At 49.1% G+C, this 20,108-nt stretch overlaps 1 protein-coding gene across 2 annotated transcripts in view; it reads right to left on the reverse strand.

Annotated features, from left to right (window-relative positions):
- MMUT (methylmalonyl-CoA mutase) overlaps positions 1-20,108 on the reverse strand; it is a 107,491-nt gene that overhangs the window by 62,178 nt on the left and 25,205 nt on the right. The window contains exons 3-8 of one of the 2 annotated variants that reach the window (XM_075341187.1): positions 19,099-19,466; positions 10,645-10,802; positions 9,609-9,780; positions 7,967-8,215; positions 7,568-7,679; positions 2,998-3,113 (exon numbers count right to left, since the gene is read on the reverse strand). In XM_075341187.1, the coding sequence (XP_075197302.1) occupies positions 2,998-3,113; positions 7,568-7,679; positions 7,967-8,215; positions 9,609-9,780; positions 10,645-10,802; positions 19,099-19,466 (1,175 nt within the window). The remainder of the gene's footprint in view (positions 1-2,997; positions 3,114-7,567; positions 7,680-7,966; positions 8,216-9,608; positions 9,781-10,644; positions 10,803-19,098; positions 19,467-20,108) is intronic. The other variant, XM_075341189.1, reaches the window with a different exon arrangement.

Genomic DNA, 20,108 nt, shown 5'->3' on the forward strand with positions numbered 1-20,108 from the left:
TCCCAAAAACTATTGTGCGATCACACTTTTTTTGCAGTTTTTCCACCCTTGGAATATTTTTGCTGTTTTCCAGTATACTATATGGTAAAACTTATGGTTTCATCTAAAAGTACAACTTGTCTCGCAAAAAACAAGCCCTCATGTGGCAAGATTGACAGAAAAATAAAAAAAAGTTACAGCTCTCGGAAGAAGGGGAGCAAAAAAAAACACGGAAAAACAGAACGTGCCCTGGGGCTGAAGGGGTTAAAGCAGAGATAATAGTGAATAGAATAGATAATAGAGTAATTGTGCTATAGTCCCAACCCTGACCACATAATTAAGAAAATAACCATATTTGTTGGCCAAGATTCCCCCAAAATAGTCACAAATAGGGGTACAAAGGATAATAATAATAATCTTTATTTCTGTAGCGCCAACATATTCCGCAGCGGTTTACAATTCAGGAGGTTCATATACAAACAAGTAACGGTTATAGAAAATACAATATTTAAAGGGAAAAAAGACAACCCTGCTCGTGAGAGCTTACAATCTGCAATGAGATATGTCGGGCAAGGTACAAGTCTGGAGTTTGACGTGGGTTTATGTTGTGAGAAGTTGTAGAGGGACTGTGTGAATTGAATTTGATTGGGGAGTGTGATAGGCCGCCCTAAAAAGATGCGTTTTTAGGGTGCATCTGAAGCTGAGTAAGTTGTGATTCGTCCTAACTTCTCGGGGTAGAGCGTTCCAGAGGTTTGGTGCAGCTCGGAAGAAGTCTTGGATTCGGGAGTGGGAGGTTCGAATTAGTGTGGGTGTTAGTCGAAAGTCATTTGCAGAGCGTAGAGAACGGGTGGGGTGATAGACAGAGAGGAGGGTGGAGATGTAGGGGGTTCTGCACTGTGGAGAGCTTTGTGGTGATAGACAGAGAGGAGGGTGGAGATATAGGGGGTGCTGCACTGTGGAGAGCTTTGTGGTGATAGACAGAGAGGAGGGTGGAGATGTAGGGGGTTCTGCACTGTGGAGAGCTTTGTGGTGATAGACAGAGAGGAGGGTGGAGATATAGGGGGTGCTGCACTGTGGAGAGCTTTGTGGTGATAGACAGAGAGGAGGGTGGAGATGTAGGGGGTGCTGCACTGTGGAGAGCTTTGTGGTGATAGACAGAGAGGAGGGTGGAGATGTAGGGGGGTGCCGCACTGTGGAGAGCTTTGTGGTGATAGACAGAGAGGAGGGTGGACATGTAGGGGGTGCTGCACTGTGGAGAGCTTTGTGGTGATAGACAGAGAGGAGGGTGGAGATGTAGGGGGGTGCCGCACTGTGGAGAGCTTTGTGGTGATAGACAGAGAGGAGGGTGGAGATGTAGGGGGTGCCGCACTGTGGAGAGCTTTGTGGTGATAGACAGAGAGGAGGGTGGAGATGTAGGGGGTGCTGCACTGTGGAGAGCTTTGTGGTGATGGAGAGGAGGGTGGAGATGTAGGGGGTGCCGCACTGTGGAGAGCTTTGTGGTGATAGACAGAGAGGAGGGTGGAGATGTAGGGGGTGCTGCACTGTGGATAGCTTTGTGGGTAAGAACAAGCAGTTTGAGTTGGATCCTGTGATATATGGGCAGCCAGTGCAATGACTGGCACAGAGCAGAGGCATGCGAGTAGCGGTTAGCCAGATAGGTGACCCTGGCTGCTGCATTCAGGATGGACTGTAGAGGAGAGAGTCTAGTTAGGGGGAGACCAATTAATAGAGAGTTACAGTAGTCAAGGCGAGAGTGGATTAGGGCCACGGTGAGGGTTTTTGTCGTTTCCATTGTGAGAAAGGGGCGGATTCTAGAGATGTTCTTGAGGTGCAAGCGGCAGGAGCGGGCAAGAGATTGTATGTGGGAGGTGAAGGAGAGATCAGTGTCACGTATAACAGCCAGACAGCGGGCCTGCTGCCTAGGACTTATCGTTGTGCCACACACAGAGAGGGAGATGTCAGGTTTAGGAAGGTTGGGAGATGGAGGGAAAAGAAGTTCAGTTTTGGAAAGGTTAAGTTTCAGATAGAGAGCAGACATGACATTGCAAGCTGCAGTCAGGCAGTCACTGGTGTTCTGTAGCACAGCGGGGGTGAGCTCAGAGGATGAGGTGTATAGCTGTGTGTGATCAGCATAAAGATGGTACTGGAAGCCAAATCTGCTGATGGTCATTCCAATTGGGGCAGTGTAGAGGGAGAAGAGGGCCAAGAACTGAACCTTGAGGGACCCCAACAGTGAGAGGAAGAGGAGAAGATGTGGAGCCAGCAAATGATACACTAAATGAACGGCCAGAAAGAAAGGAAGAGAACCAGGAAAGAACAGTGTCCTTTAGGCCGATAGAATGGAGCATAGAGAGAAGGAGATGGTGGTCAACAGTGTCGAAGGCGGCAGAGAGGTCAAGAAGGGTAAGCAGAGAGTGGTCACCGTTACGTTTTGCTGTCAATAGGTTATTGGTCACTTTGACCAGAGCAGTTTCCGTTGAGTGTAAAGGGCGGAAGCCAGACTGTAAAGGATCTAGAAGAGAGTGAGAGGAGAGGTAGCGGGTGAGACGAGAGTAGACCAGGCGCTCCAAGAGTTTGGAGATGAAGGAGAGATTGGAGACTGGTCTGTAGTTGCTTGTGCAGCACGGATCAAGGGAAGGTTTTCTTAATAAATAAGTAATGATAGAGTGTTGAGGGAGGAGGGGAAGATACCAGAAGCGAGAGAGAGATTGAAGATTTTAGTTAGGTGAGTAGTGACAACCGGAGAGAGGGACTGGAGAAGAGGTGAGGGGAAGGGATCAGAAGGGCAAGTGGTAGGACGAGAAAAAGAGAGGAGCCTGGAGACTTCCTCCTCTGTGACTGGGTCAAATGTGGAGAGTGAGCTGGATGGGATGTGGGGAGGGATGGGATTCACGACGCTTGGTGGCTGGGAGCTGATCTCTCTGCGGATGTTTTCTATTTTCGACCCCCTCACAGACCGCAATAGATTATTTCCGCAGCACTACTGGGTATTATTACTCCCCTTGCGCTTCTTCTTACCCTTTTCAGCTTTTCAATTTGTCGGTTCCGAACAGCGGTATTATCAATGGCGAGGACCTCGACCGTCTCCTCCTTTTCCAGCTGGTATTTGTTCACGCCGACGATCACTTCAGAACCTGCAGATGTCATCGTATTAGTAAGTCATCAATTCATGGATGCTATAAACAAAATGTTCATCCTGAGCCTCCCCTTTGTTTAGGAGTAGAATGCGAGACTGACACTGGCAGCATTATATGTGCTAGAACACCCCATACAATTATGTAGTGCTCATCCTTGGTTTAATGGTGCCTAAAATGTTCATTTAAACTAAAACCTCATCCTTCCTAGGACCACACTTCACTGGCCGTGTCTATTCATCCTGATAGTGCAGATGTAGCAGAGCTGGTAAGTTATTAGTAAGCCCTATGGATAGGCTTATGATACAATACTGCCACCTGCTGGTCATTCAGCAAATATATTAGCAAATTTTCCAATTTAGGACTTGGAAAGAAAAGACCACAGCCCCGAAATCTCAAAGCCAGTGTCCAAGATGACCTGTCCTTTCACCCAAAACTTGGTCTTGCTGCCCTCAAACCCTAAAGAGATAAAACTGTAGTTGTTGTAGGGACCAGTCTCTGATATGTAAGTTTTCCAACTGCACCTTTTTGGTTTGTCTTTATTGGGGATAAGTGAACCCAAATTGTAAAGGTCATGGACTCGAACAAAAACTTAAAAAAAAAATTCCGTGTTTGGGCATTGTTTCTTTGTATGTTAATAAAGTTTGTTGAAAGGCTGCAGTGCTGCCAATCAAAAAGCGTTATTGTACACAGAAGTTGCCTGTCCCCAATAAAGAGTAAATAAAAAAAAAATAATGTGGACTCCAGCCTATTTTAATGACCAGTGCTGGTAAAGCAGATGGCTGGGGGCTGCAACCCTTAGTTGTCAGCTTTACCTTGGCTGGATATATGATATAGAGGGGATCTTACGCCATTTATTTTTTATTTATTTATTTATTTTTTAAATGTTTTAGATAAGTATTTTTTTTTAAAAAATGATGTGGGGGTCACCCCTATTTCTGATAACCAGCAAAGGTAAAGCAGAAAGCTGAGGGGCTGGTATTAAAAAAGCACATACACATACGCACACCGCATAGAAAAAAAAGTTTATTAGAATAAGCACTCCCCTCCAGACGCCCTCGTTCACCCCCGGGAAGTTTCCAAGGGGACGTTCGGTGTAATCCAATTAAGTAGAGACCCACGATGTCCATCAATTCCTATGAAGCTTTGTTATGAGAAAGTACTAAGAACGCAGCTCCATAGGCATCGATGGATTCCGTTGGAATGTTGACGATTTTTTGTAATAATAAATTGGTGAATGAGGACATGCGGGGGGAGGGTTTATTTAAATAAACTTTTTTTCCCCGTGTCTGTGGGTTGTATTTTTTTTTTTAACTCTGTTTGCCAGATTTGTAATGTGGGTGTCTGATAGACACCTCTCCATTACTAACCCTTGGGTTTGATGTCAGCTGTCAATTCACAGCTGACATCAAGCCTAAAAGTATTACCCATTGCCACCGCACCAGGGCAATCATGTGGAGCCAGGTAAAGCGTTTGAATTGATCGGTACATCTAGTGGACGCGCCACTTCTAAGGAGGCAAAGACCCACCTCCACTTTCAGTGGAGGAACACAAACCCATGTCCACTTCCTTTAGAGAGAGACAGAGATCTGCCTCCACTTCCCGTAGAGGCAGAGATCAGCCTTCACTTCCCATAGAGACAGAGATCCGCCTCCACTTCCCGTAGAGGCAGAGATCAGCCTCCACTTCCCGTAGAGACAGAGATCAGCCTCCACTTCCCATAGAGACAGAGATCAGCCTCCACTTCCCGTAGAGACAAAGATCCGCCTCCACATTCCATACAGACAGAGATGCGCCTCCACATTCCATAGAAACAGAGACCCGGCTCCACTTCCCGTAGAGACAGAGATCCGCCTCCACATTCCGTAGAGACAGAGATCGCCTCCACTTTCCATAGAGACAGAAATCCACCTCAACTTTTCGCAGAGACAGAGATCCGCCTCCACTTTCCGTAGAGACAGAGATCCGCCTCCACTTTCCGTAGAGACAGAGATCCGCCTCCACTTTCCGTAGAGACAGAGATCCGCCTCCACTTTCCGTAGAGACAGAGATCCGCCTCCACTTTCCGTAGAGACAGAGATCCGCCTCCACTTTCCGTAGAGACAGAGATCCGCCTCCACTTTCCGTAGAGACAGAGATCCGCCTCCACTTTCCGTAGAGACAGAGATCCGCCTCCACTTTCCGTAGAGACAGAGATCCGCCTCCACTTCCCGTAGAGACAAAGATCCGCCTCCACATTCCGTAGAGACAGAGATCCGCCTCCACATTCCATACAGACAGAGATCCGCCTCCACATTCCATAGAAACAGAGATCCGGCTCCACTTCCCGTAGAGACAGAGATCCGCCTCCACATTCCGTAGAGACAGAGATCGCCTCCACTTTCCATAGAGACAGAAATCCACCTCAACTTTTCGCAGAGACAGAGATCCGCCTCCACTTTCCGTAGAGACAGAGATCCGCCTCCACTTTCCGTAGAGACAGAGATCCGCCTCCGCTTTCCGTAGAGACAGAGATCCGCCTCCACTTTCCGTAGAGACAGAGATCCGCCTCCACTTTCTGTAGAGACAGAGATCCGCCTCCACTTTCCGTAGAGACAGAGATCCGCCTCCACTTTCCGTAGAGACAGAGATCCGCCTCCACTTTCCGTAGAGACAGAGATCCGCCTCCACTTTCCGTAGAGACAGAGATCCGCCTCCACTTTCCGTAGAGACAGAGATCCGCCTCCACTTTCCGTAGAGACAGAGATCCGCCTCCACTTTCCGTAGAGACAGAGATCAGCCTCCACTTTCCGTAGAGACAGAGATCAGCCTCCACTTCCCGTAGAGACAAAGATCCGCCTCCACATTCCGTAGAGACAGAGATCCGCCTCCACTTTCCGTAGAGACAGAGATCCGCCTCCACTTTCCGTAGAGACAGAGATCCGCCTCCACTTTCCGTAGAGACAGAGATCCGCCTCCACTTTCCGTAGAGACAGAGATCCGCCTCCACTTTCCGTAGAGACAGAGATCCGCCTCCACTTCCCGTAGAGACAAAGATCCGCCTCCACATTCCGTAGAGACAGAGATCCGCCTCCACATTCCATACAGACAGAGATCCGCCTCAACTTTTCGCAGAGACAGAGATCCGCCTCAACTTTCCGTAGAGACAGAGATCCGCCTCCACTTTCCGTAGAGACAGAGATCCGCCTCCGCTTTCCGTAGAGACAGAGATCCGCCTCCACTTTCCGTAGAGACAGAGATCCGCCTCCACTTTCCGTAGAGACAGAGATCCGCCTCCACTTTCCGTAGAGACAGAGATCCGCCTCCACTTTCCGTAGAGACAGAGATCTGCCTCCACTTTCCGTAGAGACAGAGATCCGCCTCCACTTTCCGTAGAGACAGAGATCCGCCTCCACTTTCCGTAGAGACAGAGATCCGCCTCCACTTTCCGTAGAGACAGAGATCAGCCTCCACTTTCCGTAGAGACAGAGATCAGCCTCCACTTCCCGTAGAGACAAAGATCCGCCTCCACATTCCGTAGAGACAGAGATCCGCCTCCACTTTCCATAGAGACAGAGATCCGCCTCCACTTTCCGTAGAGACAGAGATCCGCCTCCACTTTCCGTAGAGACAGAGATCCGCCTCCACTTTCCGTAGAGACAGAGATCCGCCTCCACTTTCCGTAGAGACAGAGATCCGCCTCCACTTTCCGTAGAGACAGAGATCCGCCTCCACTTTCCGTAGAGACAGAGATCCGCCTCCACTTTCCGTAGAGACAGAGATCCGCCTCCACTTTCCGTAGAGAAACAGACCAACCTCACTACCTAGAGATAGACAAAGAGACACATTTCTTGTAAACAAAGATCTGACCCCCCTTCTAGTACTCTGCCTTAGCATTTCTGCTGCTAGAGAAGGATTGCACTTGACAACAGGCAGTGGACAGCACTGTGTAGTGGCTCAGCAGTTAGCACTGTACCGGGGCTCGGCCGGTAGCTCTGTACTGGGGCTCGGCCGTTAGCACTGTACCGGGGTTCGGCCGTTAGCACTGTACCGGGGCTCGGCCGTTAGCACCGTACGGGGGCTCGGCCGTTAGCACCGTACGGGGGCTCGGCCGTTAGCACCGTACGGGGGCTCGGCCGTTAGCACCGTACGGGGGCTCGGCCGTTAGCACCGTACGGGGGCTCGGCCGTTAGCACCGTACGGGGGCTCAGTGGTTAGCACTATACGGGGGCTCAGTGGTTAGCACTCTTGCTTTGCAGCGCTGGGGTTAGCTCTGTGTTTGTGTGGGTTTCATCCCACACTCCAAAGACATAGTGAGTTGTGTGATGGTACAGGGATCATTTAGGTTACAGCAATTTCGGTAAAATATTGCACAATTGCAATCTACAATGATGCAATGATAAAGACATCAGTAATATCCATACTGACACTGCAGCGGTGACGTAACATATATAATCTGCTGTGTCACCTCTCACCTGAATCGATCCTGGCCTGTCTCCGGGCCGCACACTCCTCTATGCGCAGTTTTGGGATTCCCTCGGCCACGGCTCGGGCCATTCCACCCATCTCTTCTATCTCATTAATTAGCTTAGGAAAGACACCATGGGGAAAAGAAGACAAAGGGTTAAAGCTGCTGTCCGTCGAACAAAGTACGAAAGAGCTGATCTGACCGTCATATAATGCATAATATGGTCATATAGTGCCCATACGACATACAGTAAGTACAGTGCAGCAAAATAATACTGAAAAACAATGCCCAAATAAAACTGCTAATCAGTGAGCACAGATCTTCAGCACAATGAGGTGTAGCAAAGTACGTAGGAAAGCAGCAGAGGTGCTGAAGGAGGGTCCGGCTCTGCTACATCTGCGCTCACCTTCAGAGCCGCCTGGTAGACGTCCTCAGTCAGGCACTCCATCATGTGGGATCCCCCCCAGGGGTCGGCCACCTTGGGGATCCCGGATTCCTCCTGTATTATAATCTGGGTGTTACGTGCGATCCGCGCGCTCTTCACAGTGGGTAGGCCTAAGGCCTCGTCAAACGAGTTAGTGTGGAGCGACTGCGTGCCCCCGAACACTGCGGCCATGGCTTCAATCACGGTGCGGATCACATTGTTGTACGGATCCTGCAGATGGAGAACATAATCCTGTGACCGGATCCACAAATGCATCTGTGACGCCCTGGAAAAACCAGGTTGTCACAGACTGCACAAATCTTCCAGGTGAAGGACTCCATCCTCCTTGGCCTTACAACACAAACCCACACCCAGGTACACAACAGCCAGCAAAGCCTATTCACCCCCCATGACAATAGGGACACACCAGTGGGCGGGGCCAGGCAGATGGTGACGCCCACCTAGGGGTCCTGAGGTGTCAGGGGAGGGAACACCGCAGTTAGAGTCTGGAGAGTGGAAGTGAGAGGAGTGCAGTGGTAGTCGGGGGTTGTAGCTCCCGGACTACCGGACTACCTGAGCTGACTAGGTGGCAGACGGCAGGGCAGGGCCACAGGCGACAGAGATCCGGTAACGGGAGACCTTAAGTGGACCGGGGCAGGGTTGTAGCCGGCCGGTGCCGACAGCGGGAATCTGGTCCGGAGGCCGTGCACAGTCGGGGTACCTGGACCCTAGGTTGAAGACTGCTTCAAGCCCCTTGTCAATTAGCCAGCAGGGCATAAGATTCCACGTCTTGTCCCACCAGAGAGCCCAGATAGAGCGAGACGGAAGCCCAATGTGGGGGATAGGGCGTCTGCAAGTGCCTGCAAAGATCCCAAGGGTAAGATCTCGCAGGCAACAGCTCCCACAGCAAAGACACCGGAAGCGGACTTTTCCCGTTCCATGCGGACTAGTCAACACACAAGACAAAAACACTGAAGTGCAGGAGGAAGGGCCCCTGTCCTGTCTACCGGTGTGTGGGACCCAAACACACCCCTCCGGAGGCTACAGGTATCCGGCACTTGGTTTACTACTTGGACTCTGAGTGATTTATTCCCAAACAGTGAGTACACCAGTGTCACCCGGTCCAGCCTGCAGACAGCGTCCCAGCATTCCACTCCACCTACACCTGGGCCCCGGGACTACACCTCCCCTACCCGTGGAGGGGATACCATCTTGCTGCCCTGCTCTATCAGCCCCGGGCGTCCCATACAAAGGCAGCGGCGGTGTCACCAACCCTCACCGCAACCCACGGGTGGCGTCACTGACAATCTCTCCCCTGTAAATACCCCCTTTATATTGTTGGGGGGGACGGGCTGCTGCGCAAGCCCCGGATCCGGCTGCCACTCGAGCCACAGCCACAATCCCGGATCCGAGCGCCTCGAGTAGCTCCCCACTGGCCGTGGCCTGCGCCCCCGCCCGTGACACATCCTCTCGTTTGGTGTCTACAGCCCCCATGCAAAGCTATCTGCGTGATATAAAAGGTCTGCAAAGGAGACACCCAATGAGTCAGTGATCACACACAGAACGGCTCCATCCGGCAACAGTACTTACAGGTGACGCTCTGCGCCCACTGCAGGGTCCTCACCTGCTCTGTAAGTGACCACCCCGACGTCTGACAGTGTGCGCGCAGCAACAGAGATTTCTTGTCCTTGGGCTGAAAGTTCTTCTCAATCAGATGAGCCCAAAGCCTCCGACCGGCTCGCATTTTTGCAATTTCCATATAGAAATTCATTCCAATACCCCAGAAGAAAGACAACCTGAGCGAAGCACAAGATACAGACATTACTGAACCTCAGATACCTCCTGCATTATACTCCAGAGCTGCACTCACTATTCTGCTAGTGGAGTCACTGTGTACATACATTACATTACTGATCCTGAGTTACATCCTGTATTATACCCCAGAGCTGCACTCACTATTCTGCTGGTGCAGTCACTGTGTACATATATTACATTACTGATCCTGTAATGATACTGAGTTACCTCCTGTATTATACTCCAGAGCTGCACTCACTATTCTGCTGGTGCAGTCACTGTACATACATTACATTACTGATCCTGAGTTACATCCTTTATTATACTCCAGAGCTGCACTCACTATTCTGCTGGTGCAGTCATTGTGTACATACATTACATTACTGATCCTGTACTGATCTTGAGTTACCTCCTGTATTATACTCCAGAGCTGCACTCACTATTCTGCTGGTGCAGTCACTGTATACATACATTACATTACATTACTGATCCTGTAATATACTCCAGAGCTGCACTCACTATTCTGCTGTTGCAGTCACTGTGTACATACATTACATTACTGATCCTTAGTTACCTCCTGTATTATACTCCAGAGCTGCACTCACTATTCTGCTGGGGCAGTCACTGTGTACATACATTACATTACTGATCCTGAGTTACATCCTGTATTATACTTCAGAGCTGCACTCACTATTCTGCTGGTGCAGTCACTGTGTACATACATTACATTACTTTACATTACTTTACATTACTTATCCTGTACTGATCCTGAGTTACCTCCTGTATTATACTCCAGAGCTGCACTCACTATTCTGCTGGTGCAGTCACTGTGTACATCACATGAAGTCACTGGTCACACTTCTTACCTAGGTGCGAATTCATCGATGGTGAGCCCGGCTTTCAGCCCTGTCCGGCAGTACTCCAGCCCGTCAGCGACGGTGTACGCCAGCTCCAGAACCGCGTCTGCGCCGGCCTCCTGCATGTGATACCCGCTGATTGAAATGGAGTTAAATTTCGGCATGTGCTGTGAGGTAAAACGCATGGAAATGTTAGAAGCAGTTGTGTGATGTTACCCAGCCAGCGCTGTACAAGGAGATGAGCCCCATTATTTCTGCAGACACCGTAAGGGAGACACACCCAGAAGTGCAGGGGTCTCCCTCTTGCTGTAGGGGCTACTCATAATGTGATGAGTGCGGCTGCAGGATCCACCCCCAGGCCCCATGGACAATGACATCTGATTGGGTGGGAGGTGGTCGGTCATACAGACCTGGAGCAGCAGGTCCGGAGGGAGAAGAGGCAGCGCAGAGTGATTGACTGCAGCTTTTAATCGCAGCCGCAGTCAAATCACAGAGCTCAACTTCTTGTGCTGTCCACATCAACAAAGCCATTGAGTGCAGTGATTGTCTGCAGCCATGGCATCACGTCGGCAGCATATATCACCGCTGCAGCCAATCACAGAGCTCAATAGCTTATGCTGTCCGCATCAGCAGAGCCATGGAGCTCAGTAATGGGCTGCAGCGGTGATGTGAGAGCCGATATGAAGTCACTGCTGCAGACAAAACACTGAGGCTGGAGAGGCAGGGATCCGGCACTGGACCCGGGGAGAGGGGAGTAAGATCTGGTTTTTATTTTACACTATTGGAATGTTTTGGTGTCAAATTTTCTAAATATCACAACCCCTTTAAAAGAGTGTGTCAGCACACAATAACTGTTCAAAAAGAGCACCTCATAGAACTAATAATAACTAATGGGTGTGGCCAAATAGCTCAGTGCACCCTGGGTGTAGCCAAGCAGCTCAGTGCACCCTGAATGTAGCCAAACAGCTCAATGCACCCCGGGTGTAGCCAAACAGCTCAGTGCACCCTGGGTGTAGCTAAATAGCTCAGTGCACCCTGGGTGTAGCCAAACAGCTCAGTGCACCCCGGATGTAGCCAAGCAGCTAAGTGCACCCTGGGTGTAGCTAAATAGCTCAGTGCACCCTAGGTGTAGCCAAGTAGCTCAGTGCACCCTGGGTGTAGTCAAACAGCTCAGTGCACCCTGGGTGTAGCCAAGCAGCTCAGTGCACCCTAGATGTAGCCAAACCGCTCAGTGCATCCTACGTGTAGCCAAACAGCTCAGTGCACCCTAGGTGTAGCCAAACAGCTCAGTTGCCCCTGGGTGTAGCTAAATAGCTCAGTGCACCCTAGATGTAGCCAAACCGCTCAGTGCATCCTACGTGTAGCCAAACAGCTCAGTGCAACCTAGGTGTAGTCAAACAGCTCAGTGCACCCTGGGTGTAGCCAAACAGCTCAGTGCACCCTAGGTGTAGCCAAACAGCTCAGTTGCCCCTGGGTGTAGCCAAACAGCTCAGTGCACCCTGGGTGTAGCCAAACAGCTCAGTGCACCCTAGGTGTAGCAAAACAGCTCAGTGCACCCTAGGTAGCCAAACCGCTCAGTGCACACTACGTGTAGCCAAACAGCTCAGTGCACACTACGTGTAGCCAAACAGCTCAGTGCACACTACGTGTAGCCAAACAGCTCAGTGCACCCTGGGTGTAGCCAAACAGCTTAGTGCACCCTAGGTGTAGCCAAATAGATCAGTGCACCCCGGATGTAGCCAAGTAGCTCAGTGCACCCTAGGTGTAGTCAAACAGCTCAGTGCACCCTGGGTGTAGCCAAACAGCTCAGTGCACCCTAGGTGTAGCCAAACAGCTCAGTGCACCCTGGGTGTAGCCAAACAGCTTAGTGCACCCTAGGTGTAGCCAAGCAGCTCAGTGCACCCTGGGTGTAGCCAAAAAGCTCAGTGCACCCTGGGTGTAGCCAAATAGCTCAGTGCACCCTGGGTGTAGCCAAATAGCTCAGTGCACCCTAGGTGTAGCCAAACAGCTCAGTGCACCCTAGGTGTAGCCAAACAGCTCAGTGCACCCTAGGTGTAGCCAAACAGCTCAGTGCACCCTAGGTGTAGCCAAATAGCTCAGTGCACCCTGGGTGTAGCTAAACATCTCAGTGCACCCTAGGTGTAGCCAAACAGCTCAGTGAACCCTAGGTGTAGCCAAATAGCTCAGTGCACCCTGGGTGTAGCCAAACAGCTCAGTGGACCCTGGGTGTAGCCAAACAGCTCAGTGCACCCTGGGTGTAGCCAAACAGCTCAGTGCACCCTAGGTGTAGCCAAACAGCTCAGTGCACCCCGGGTGTAGCCAAACAGCTCAGTGCACCCTAGGTGTAGCCAAATAGCTCAGTGCACCCTGGGTGTAGCTAAACATCTCAGTGCACCCTAGGTGTAGCCAAACAGCTCAGTGAACCCTAGGTGTAGCCAAATAGCTCAGTGCACCCTGGGTGTAGCCAAACAGCTCAGTGCACCCTAGGTGTAGCCAAACAGCTCAGTGCACCCTAGGTGTAGCCAAACAGCTCAGTGCACCCTAGGTGTAGCCAAACAGCTCAGTGCACCCTAGGTGTAGCCAAACAGCTCAGTGAACCCTAGGTGTAGCCAAATAGCTCAGTGCACCCTGGGTGTAGCCAAACAGCTCAGTGGACCCTGGGTGTAGCCAAACAGCTCAGTGCACCCTGGGTGTAGCCAAACAGCTCAGTGCACCCTGGGTGTAGCCAAACAGCTCAGTGCTCCCCGGATGTAGCCAAACAGCTCAGTGCACCCTGAGTGTAGCCAAACAGCTCAGTGCACCCTGGGTGTAGCTAAATAGCTCAGTGCACCCTGGGTGTAGCCAAACAGTTCAGTGCAGCTTCTCACATGCCGTATTAATTGAATTATACAATGACCTTTTTAACAAGAAAAACTCCTGCCAAAAAGTGTGTGTCTTATAGTCCAGAGGCAGCTTCTTGTGATTAAGGTGAACGCGGATACAATGTCCTCCCTGATTGCAGACAGTCGCCCTCTCTCCTCCTGCCCCACACTGATCTATGTGATCAGTGCAGAGCAGGAGAGCAAGCTGCCGGGAGCTGGACGGACGCTGCAGGAGCTGTGCAGCTGATGACCCATCAGACCAGTAATTTCACAACCTTTCAGCTCATGTGACTTATCACGCTGAAAGGTCCTTCAGTTAATCGAGTAGAAGATCCTTCAGACACAGCTCCTGCAGTCTGCGTTCATCTCTCAATAAGGAACTGTATGATGTGGAAATGTATAGAGTGTGTGTGTGTGTGTGTGTGTGTGTGTGTGTGTGTGTAAATGTGCATGTAGCTGAGCTGTGTGCAAGTGTATATATGCATATGGCAGAGCTGTATATGCAAGTGTAACTGCGCATGTAGCAGAGCTGTGTGTATTTCTGTGCAAATAGCAGAGCTGTGTATGTAAGGGCATATGTGCATATAGCAGAGTTGTTTATGTAAATGTAACTGTATATGTAGCAGAGCTGTGTAAGTGTAAATGTCCATGTGGTATAGCTGTTTACAAGTGTATCTGTGCATGTAACAGAGCTGTGTACGTAAGTGTTAATCTGCATGTAGCAGAGCTATGGTTGTAAGTGTTAATATGCATAGAGCAGAGCTGTGTATGTAAGTGTAACTCTGCATGTAGGAGATCTGTATGCAAGTGTAATTGTGCATGCAGCAGAGCTGTGTGTAAGTGTAAATGTGTATGTAGCAAAGCTGTGTGTAAGTGTAAATGTGTATGTAGCAGAGCTGTGTGTGTAAGTGTAAATGTGTATGTAGCAGAGCTGTGTGTGTAAGTGTAAATGTGCATACAGCAGAGATGTGTGTGTGTAAGTGTAAATGTGTATGTAGCAGAGCTGTGTGTGTGTAAGTGTAAATGTGTATGTAGCAGAGCTGTGTGTGTAAATGTAAAAGTGTATGTAGCAGAGCTGTGTAAGTGTAATTGTGCATGTAGCAGAGCTGTGTGTGTAAATGTAAATGTGTATGTAGCAGAGCTGTGTGTGTAAGTGTAAATGTGTATGTAGCAGAGCTGTGTGTGTAAGTGTAAATGTGTATGTAGCAGAGCTGTGTGTGTAAGTGTAAATGTGTATGTAGCAGAGCTGTGTGTGTAAGTGTAAATGTGCATACAGCAGAGATGTGTGTGTGTAAGTGTAAATGTGTATGTAGCAGAGCTGTGTGTGTAAGTGTAAATGTTTATGTAGCAGAGCTGTGTGTAAGTGTAAATGTGTATGTAGCAGAGCTGTGTGTGTAAGTGTAAATGTGTATATAGCAGAGCTGTGTGTGTAAATGTAAATGTGTATGTAGCAGAGCTGTGTATGTAAGTGTAAATGTGTATGTAGCAGAGCTGTGTGTGCAAGTGTTAATCTGCATAGAGAAGAGCTGTGTGTGTAAGTGTAAATGTGTATGTAGCAGAGCTGTGTGTGTAAGTGTAAATGTGTATATAGCAGAGCTGTGTGTGTAAATGTAAATGTGTATGTAGCAGAGCTGTGTATGTAAGTGTAAATGTGTATGTAGCAGAGCTGTGTGTGTATGTGTAAATGTGTATGTAGCAGAGCTGTGTAAATGTAAATGTGTATGTAGCAGAGCTGTGTGTATAAGTGTAAATGTGTATGTAGCAGAGCTGTGTGTGTGTGTAAATGTGTATGTAGCAGAGCTGTGTGTGTAAGTGTAAAGGTGTATGTAGCAGAGCTGTGTAAATGTAAATGTGTATGTCGCAGAGCTGTGTGTGTAAATGTAAATGACCTCCCCCTGATGAAATAATCCGATTACAGAGATTGTGAAACATATACGTTGGGGGCTCTCACCGGGGGGTCCGCTCTGCTGCTATCAGGCCGGCTTTGTACTTTCTATGGGTATGTTTACTCAATCGGCTGGGTTTTAATTCAATGTTTATGTCTCACAACTATACCTGACTGTTTATGTGCATCCATTTAGCACCTCATGGTTGCTAAATCTGTCCATTTTTGACTGTTGAGCCTTGACTTTTGTTTAACCATTCACTCTGTCATTGCAGAGTTTTTTCCTTACCAGCACCTGTAGCTTCCTACTAAGTGATATTTGGGTCTCATTTTATGCACTGAATGTATCCCTGCTACCTCTGAGTACATATATGTACTTTAGTACTCATTTAGTGCTGGTTTTTATCCTAACAATTGTCTAAACTTTATATCATGCCCAATATTGTGCTGGATGCTTTTTTGTATGTATTAACATTGACCCAGCCTGTGATTCACTAAATTTTCTATATGTATGTAACATATATTGGTGATTATGTACAATTGTTTTACCTGCCGGCCTGTCTGCCGCTAATCCTTCTTGTGCCAGTTACCCTTTATTAAACTTATTTGCACTGTACTCCTTGTCCTCCAATTTTTATATAAATGTGTATGTAGCAGAGCTGTGTGTGTAAGTGTAATTGTGCATGTAGAAGAGCTGTGTGTGTGTATGTGTAAATGTGTATGTAGCAGGGCTGTGTAAATGTAAATGTGTATGTAGCAGAGCTGTGTGTGTAAATGTGTATGTAGCAGAGCTGTGTAAATGTAAATGTGTATGTAGCAGAGCTGTGTAAATGTAAATGTGTATGTAGCAGAGCTGTGTAAATGTAAATGTGTATGTAGCAGAGCTGTGTGTGTAAGTGTAACTGTGCATGTAGCTGAGCTGTGTGTAAGTGTAAATGTGTATGTAGCAGAGCTGTGTGTAAGTGTAAATGTGTATGTAGCAGAGCTGTGTGTAAGTGTAACTGTGCATGTAGCTGAGCTGTGTGTAAGTGTAAATGTGTATGTAGCAGAGCTGTGTGTAAGTGTAAATGTGTATGTAGCAGAGCTGTGTGTAAGTGTAACTGTGCATGTAGCTGAGCTGTGTGTAAGTGTAAATGTGTATGTAGCAGAGCTGTGTGTGTAAGTGTAAATGTGCATACAGCAGAGATGTGTGTAGAATACACACGGCAGAGAACCATTAATAATAGATTTATTACTTTCTTATTCTACCCCAAAACATTACAATTAGTGTGTTACGGGGGGCTGTCTGATAATAAAACCCAAAGGAATATCAGACAGTCAGGGTCCACCGTGCAAAGACTCTGCTGCAGACTATGGCAGAGGATAAGGGGTATATAAGTGTGCCACTGTAAATAGTAATAGCACAAGTGCAGAGTGCAATACCTCTGTTAAACTCACAGAGGAATATAATTAGTAAATAAGGCAATTCCTCCCTTACTTGGAGGGTGTGTGGTATGGTCTCTGTTAAGGGTCACAGAGACAAAAGCAGTGAGTGTGAAATGGCACCTACCTAGGTCCGTTCCTCTAGTGGTGCCAGGAATCGGACAGCAGCATAAGCCGCACAAAGCTCCTACCTGCGTTCGCTCCACTAGTGTGCGAGGACACGAACCACTGGATATGGCACCTGCCTAGGTCCGCTCCACTAGTGGTGCAAAAGAGACGGACAGCAGCACAAGCCGCACAAAGCTCCTACCTCTGTTTGCTCCCCTAGTGTGCGAGGATACGAACAACTGCCAGACGCAGTATAAGGAACGTTACCCCAGCGGCAACGTCCACCTACGAGTAGAATCACAAGGCCCAGCCAGACCATGTGCCTCAGGCACCTGCCTATGTCCGCTCTACTAAGATGTAAGGATACGGACCGCAGCTGAAGCTGTAAGGTATAAGAACGTTACCCTGCCGGTAGCGCTCACCTAGCATAGACAGTGAGATGCCTAGAGGGACGTGCACAGAGCGTCTACTCTCATGCATGAACCAAGAGGACTGAGCGCCGGGCGGCGTGCGTCAGGGTCTTATATAGACTCTGTGCCTCATCCAAGATGGAGGACACCAGAGCCAATCCGCTGCCAGAATGACAGGAATGACGTCACACTGGCCTATCACCGAGCAAAGCGTCAAAAGCACATGACCAGCGACCAATCGACATAGAAGGTGTCAGAGACATGTGACCACGTGTCACAAGCACATGACCAGCGGCCAATCAGCTTAGAAGATGTCAGAGACATGTGACCTCGTGTCAGCGATGATGTCACCCGCACATGTGCAATGGCTCCAAGATAGGACTTAGTCTCCAGCGCTCGCACATGTGGAGTAGCAAGAAATCCGAACATAGTCTCCAGTGCCACAGCAACCGTAACATAGTGCTTATGACCCCCCCACACTTTACGCCATGAGGGATGTTCTAAAAAAAATATGAAAAATATTTTTCCTATATTCTGCTGTCTAAATCTAGAGTGCACCTAATGGTAAGGAGCATTTTACAGTCTGAAAAATAAAGTACTTGTTGTTCCTCCATCTCTCCTTGATTGACAGCTCTTGCTTTATAGAGCCCGAGGAGGACGGAAATAGAAGGACAACAAGTACATGGGAAGGTGCTCTTGAGTGTTTGGCCGCACGCAGGGTGCACCGAGCGCCTCATTACGATATATTTGTACACACTCTCTCCGCCGGTCGCGAGTAACGGTGTGAAGGAATAAGACGTGAAGAATTCAGTGCGAGGCCGGCGGGCCTACATTCCGCACGTCTTTCAGAAGCCGTGCGTCACCACCAGGATTGTTGGGGACCGGAGAACATTTCTGCTGTAACTTATGGTACTCTTGTGTGTAAAGCGTTGATGAATTTGTTGGCCGTGCTTGGCCACTCCTGGCCCCTAGGCCTCCCCCACCCTTTTCAAAAATTTGCCAGGACTGGCCTAAAAACATCAAATGTCAACAATTTTTTTTGCAATATTTTAAGTAGTTTTATGGCAGAAAACTGATGATCTGGGGCCTAAAAGGCACAATTAGTATTAGGGCCATGTCCTCTACTAGGTGCAGAGCTTGGTTTGAGCAGTCGTTCTGTGCTGACTATCCCCATTAAGTGATCCTCCACCTGCCTTATTCCTACTTGATCACCCATTGACTGTACGGAATGAAACGTCCAGACCAACAGAGGGTCTCCTAACCCAAACTATCTGAGTATATGGGTCTGATGGTTCAGAGGACCTGCAGTGAGGCCGATCTTCATAAAGACATATGAACACAGCCTTACAGGCATGAAAGCGGGGCACAAAACCGGTAATCCGGACTGTAGCCTATCAGCATATCAGACTCTCCCCTACCGTGTAAAGCTTCAAGAGGAACCTCAAGACCCACCTCTTCCAACAAGCCTACAACCTACAATAGCCCTCAGTCCAGTAGACCACTGCGCAACCAGCTCTGTCCTCACCTATTGTACCATCACCCATTCCCTGTAGACTGTGAGCCCTCACGGGCAGGGTCCTCTCTCCTCCTATAGACTGAGCCCTCGCGGGCAGGGTCCTCTCTCCTCCTATACCAGTCTGTTTTGTACTGTTAATGATTGTTGTACGTATACCCTCTTTCACTTGTAAAGCGCCATGGAATAAATGGCGCTATAATAATAAATAATAATAATAATAGTAGCCGGGATAGTCAACAGCGCTCTTGGCGAGAGTCTCACCTGCGATGTGTACTGGAAGATATCGGCGATGATCCTCATGGATGGCTCTGGCGGAAATATATAGGTGTTTCTGACCATGAACTCTTTCAATATGTCATTCTGGATGGTCCCGGTTAGCTTCTCCTGAGGACAGCCCTGCTCCTGCCCTGTGACCACGAACATGGCCAGGATGGGGATGACGGCGCCATTCATGGTCATGGACACGGACATCTTCTCCAAGGGAATGCCATCGAAAAGCATCTTGGTGTCTTCTACTGTGTCGATGGCCACCCCGGCCATGCCCACATCTCCATGAACACGAGGGTTGTCTGAGTCATATCCTCGATGGGTGGCCAGGTCAAAAGCCACGGATAACCCCTGCTGACCGGCTGCAAACAAATCAAGTGCAAATATCAGGGGCAAAACCAGTGACCATGAGACTCGAGAGCAAAACTTGGAACGGAGACTCCATCACAGTATCATGAGCAGAAATTATGAGAAAAGCCACACCGATCATTACTCTGTCCTCATTTCTGAAGACCCTTTAGGGGCCCTTTGCACACTACGACATCGCAGGTGCGATGTCGGTGGGGTCGAATCAAAAGTGACGCACATCTGGCGTCGCTCTTGACATCATAGTGTGTAAAGCCTTTTTGATACGATTAACGAGCACAAAAGCGTCAAAATCGTATCATTGGTGTAGCGTCGGTCATTTCTATGATTTGGGAAAGACAGATGTCACGATGTTGTTCCTCGTTCCTGCGGCAGCACACATCGCTGTGTGTGAAGCCGCAGGAGCGAGGAACATCTCCTACCTGCGTCCTAGCCGGCAATGCGGAAGGAAGAAGGTGGTCGGGATGTTTACGTCACGCTCATCTCCGCCCCTCCGCTTCTATTGGCCGCCTGCTGTGTGACGTCGCTGTGACGCTGCACGACCCGCCCCCTTAGGAAGGAGGCGGATCGCCGGCCAGAGCGATGTCGCAGGGCAGGTGAGTGCATGTGAAGCTGCCATAGCGATAATGTTCGCCATG

The sequence above is a fragment of the Anomaloglossus baeobatrachus genome, chromosome 3 (assembly GCF_048569485.1).
Source record: "Anomaloglossus baeobatrachus isolate aAnoBae1 chromosome 3, aAnoBae1.hap1, whole genome shotgun sequence".
NCBI lineage: Eukaryota > Metazoa > Chordata > Amphibia > Anura > Aromobatidae > Anomaloglossus > Anomaloglossus baeobatrachus.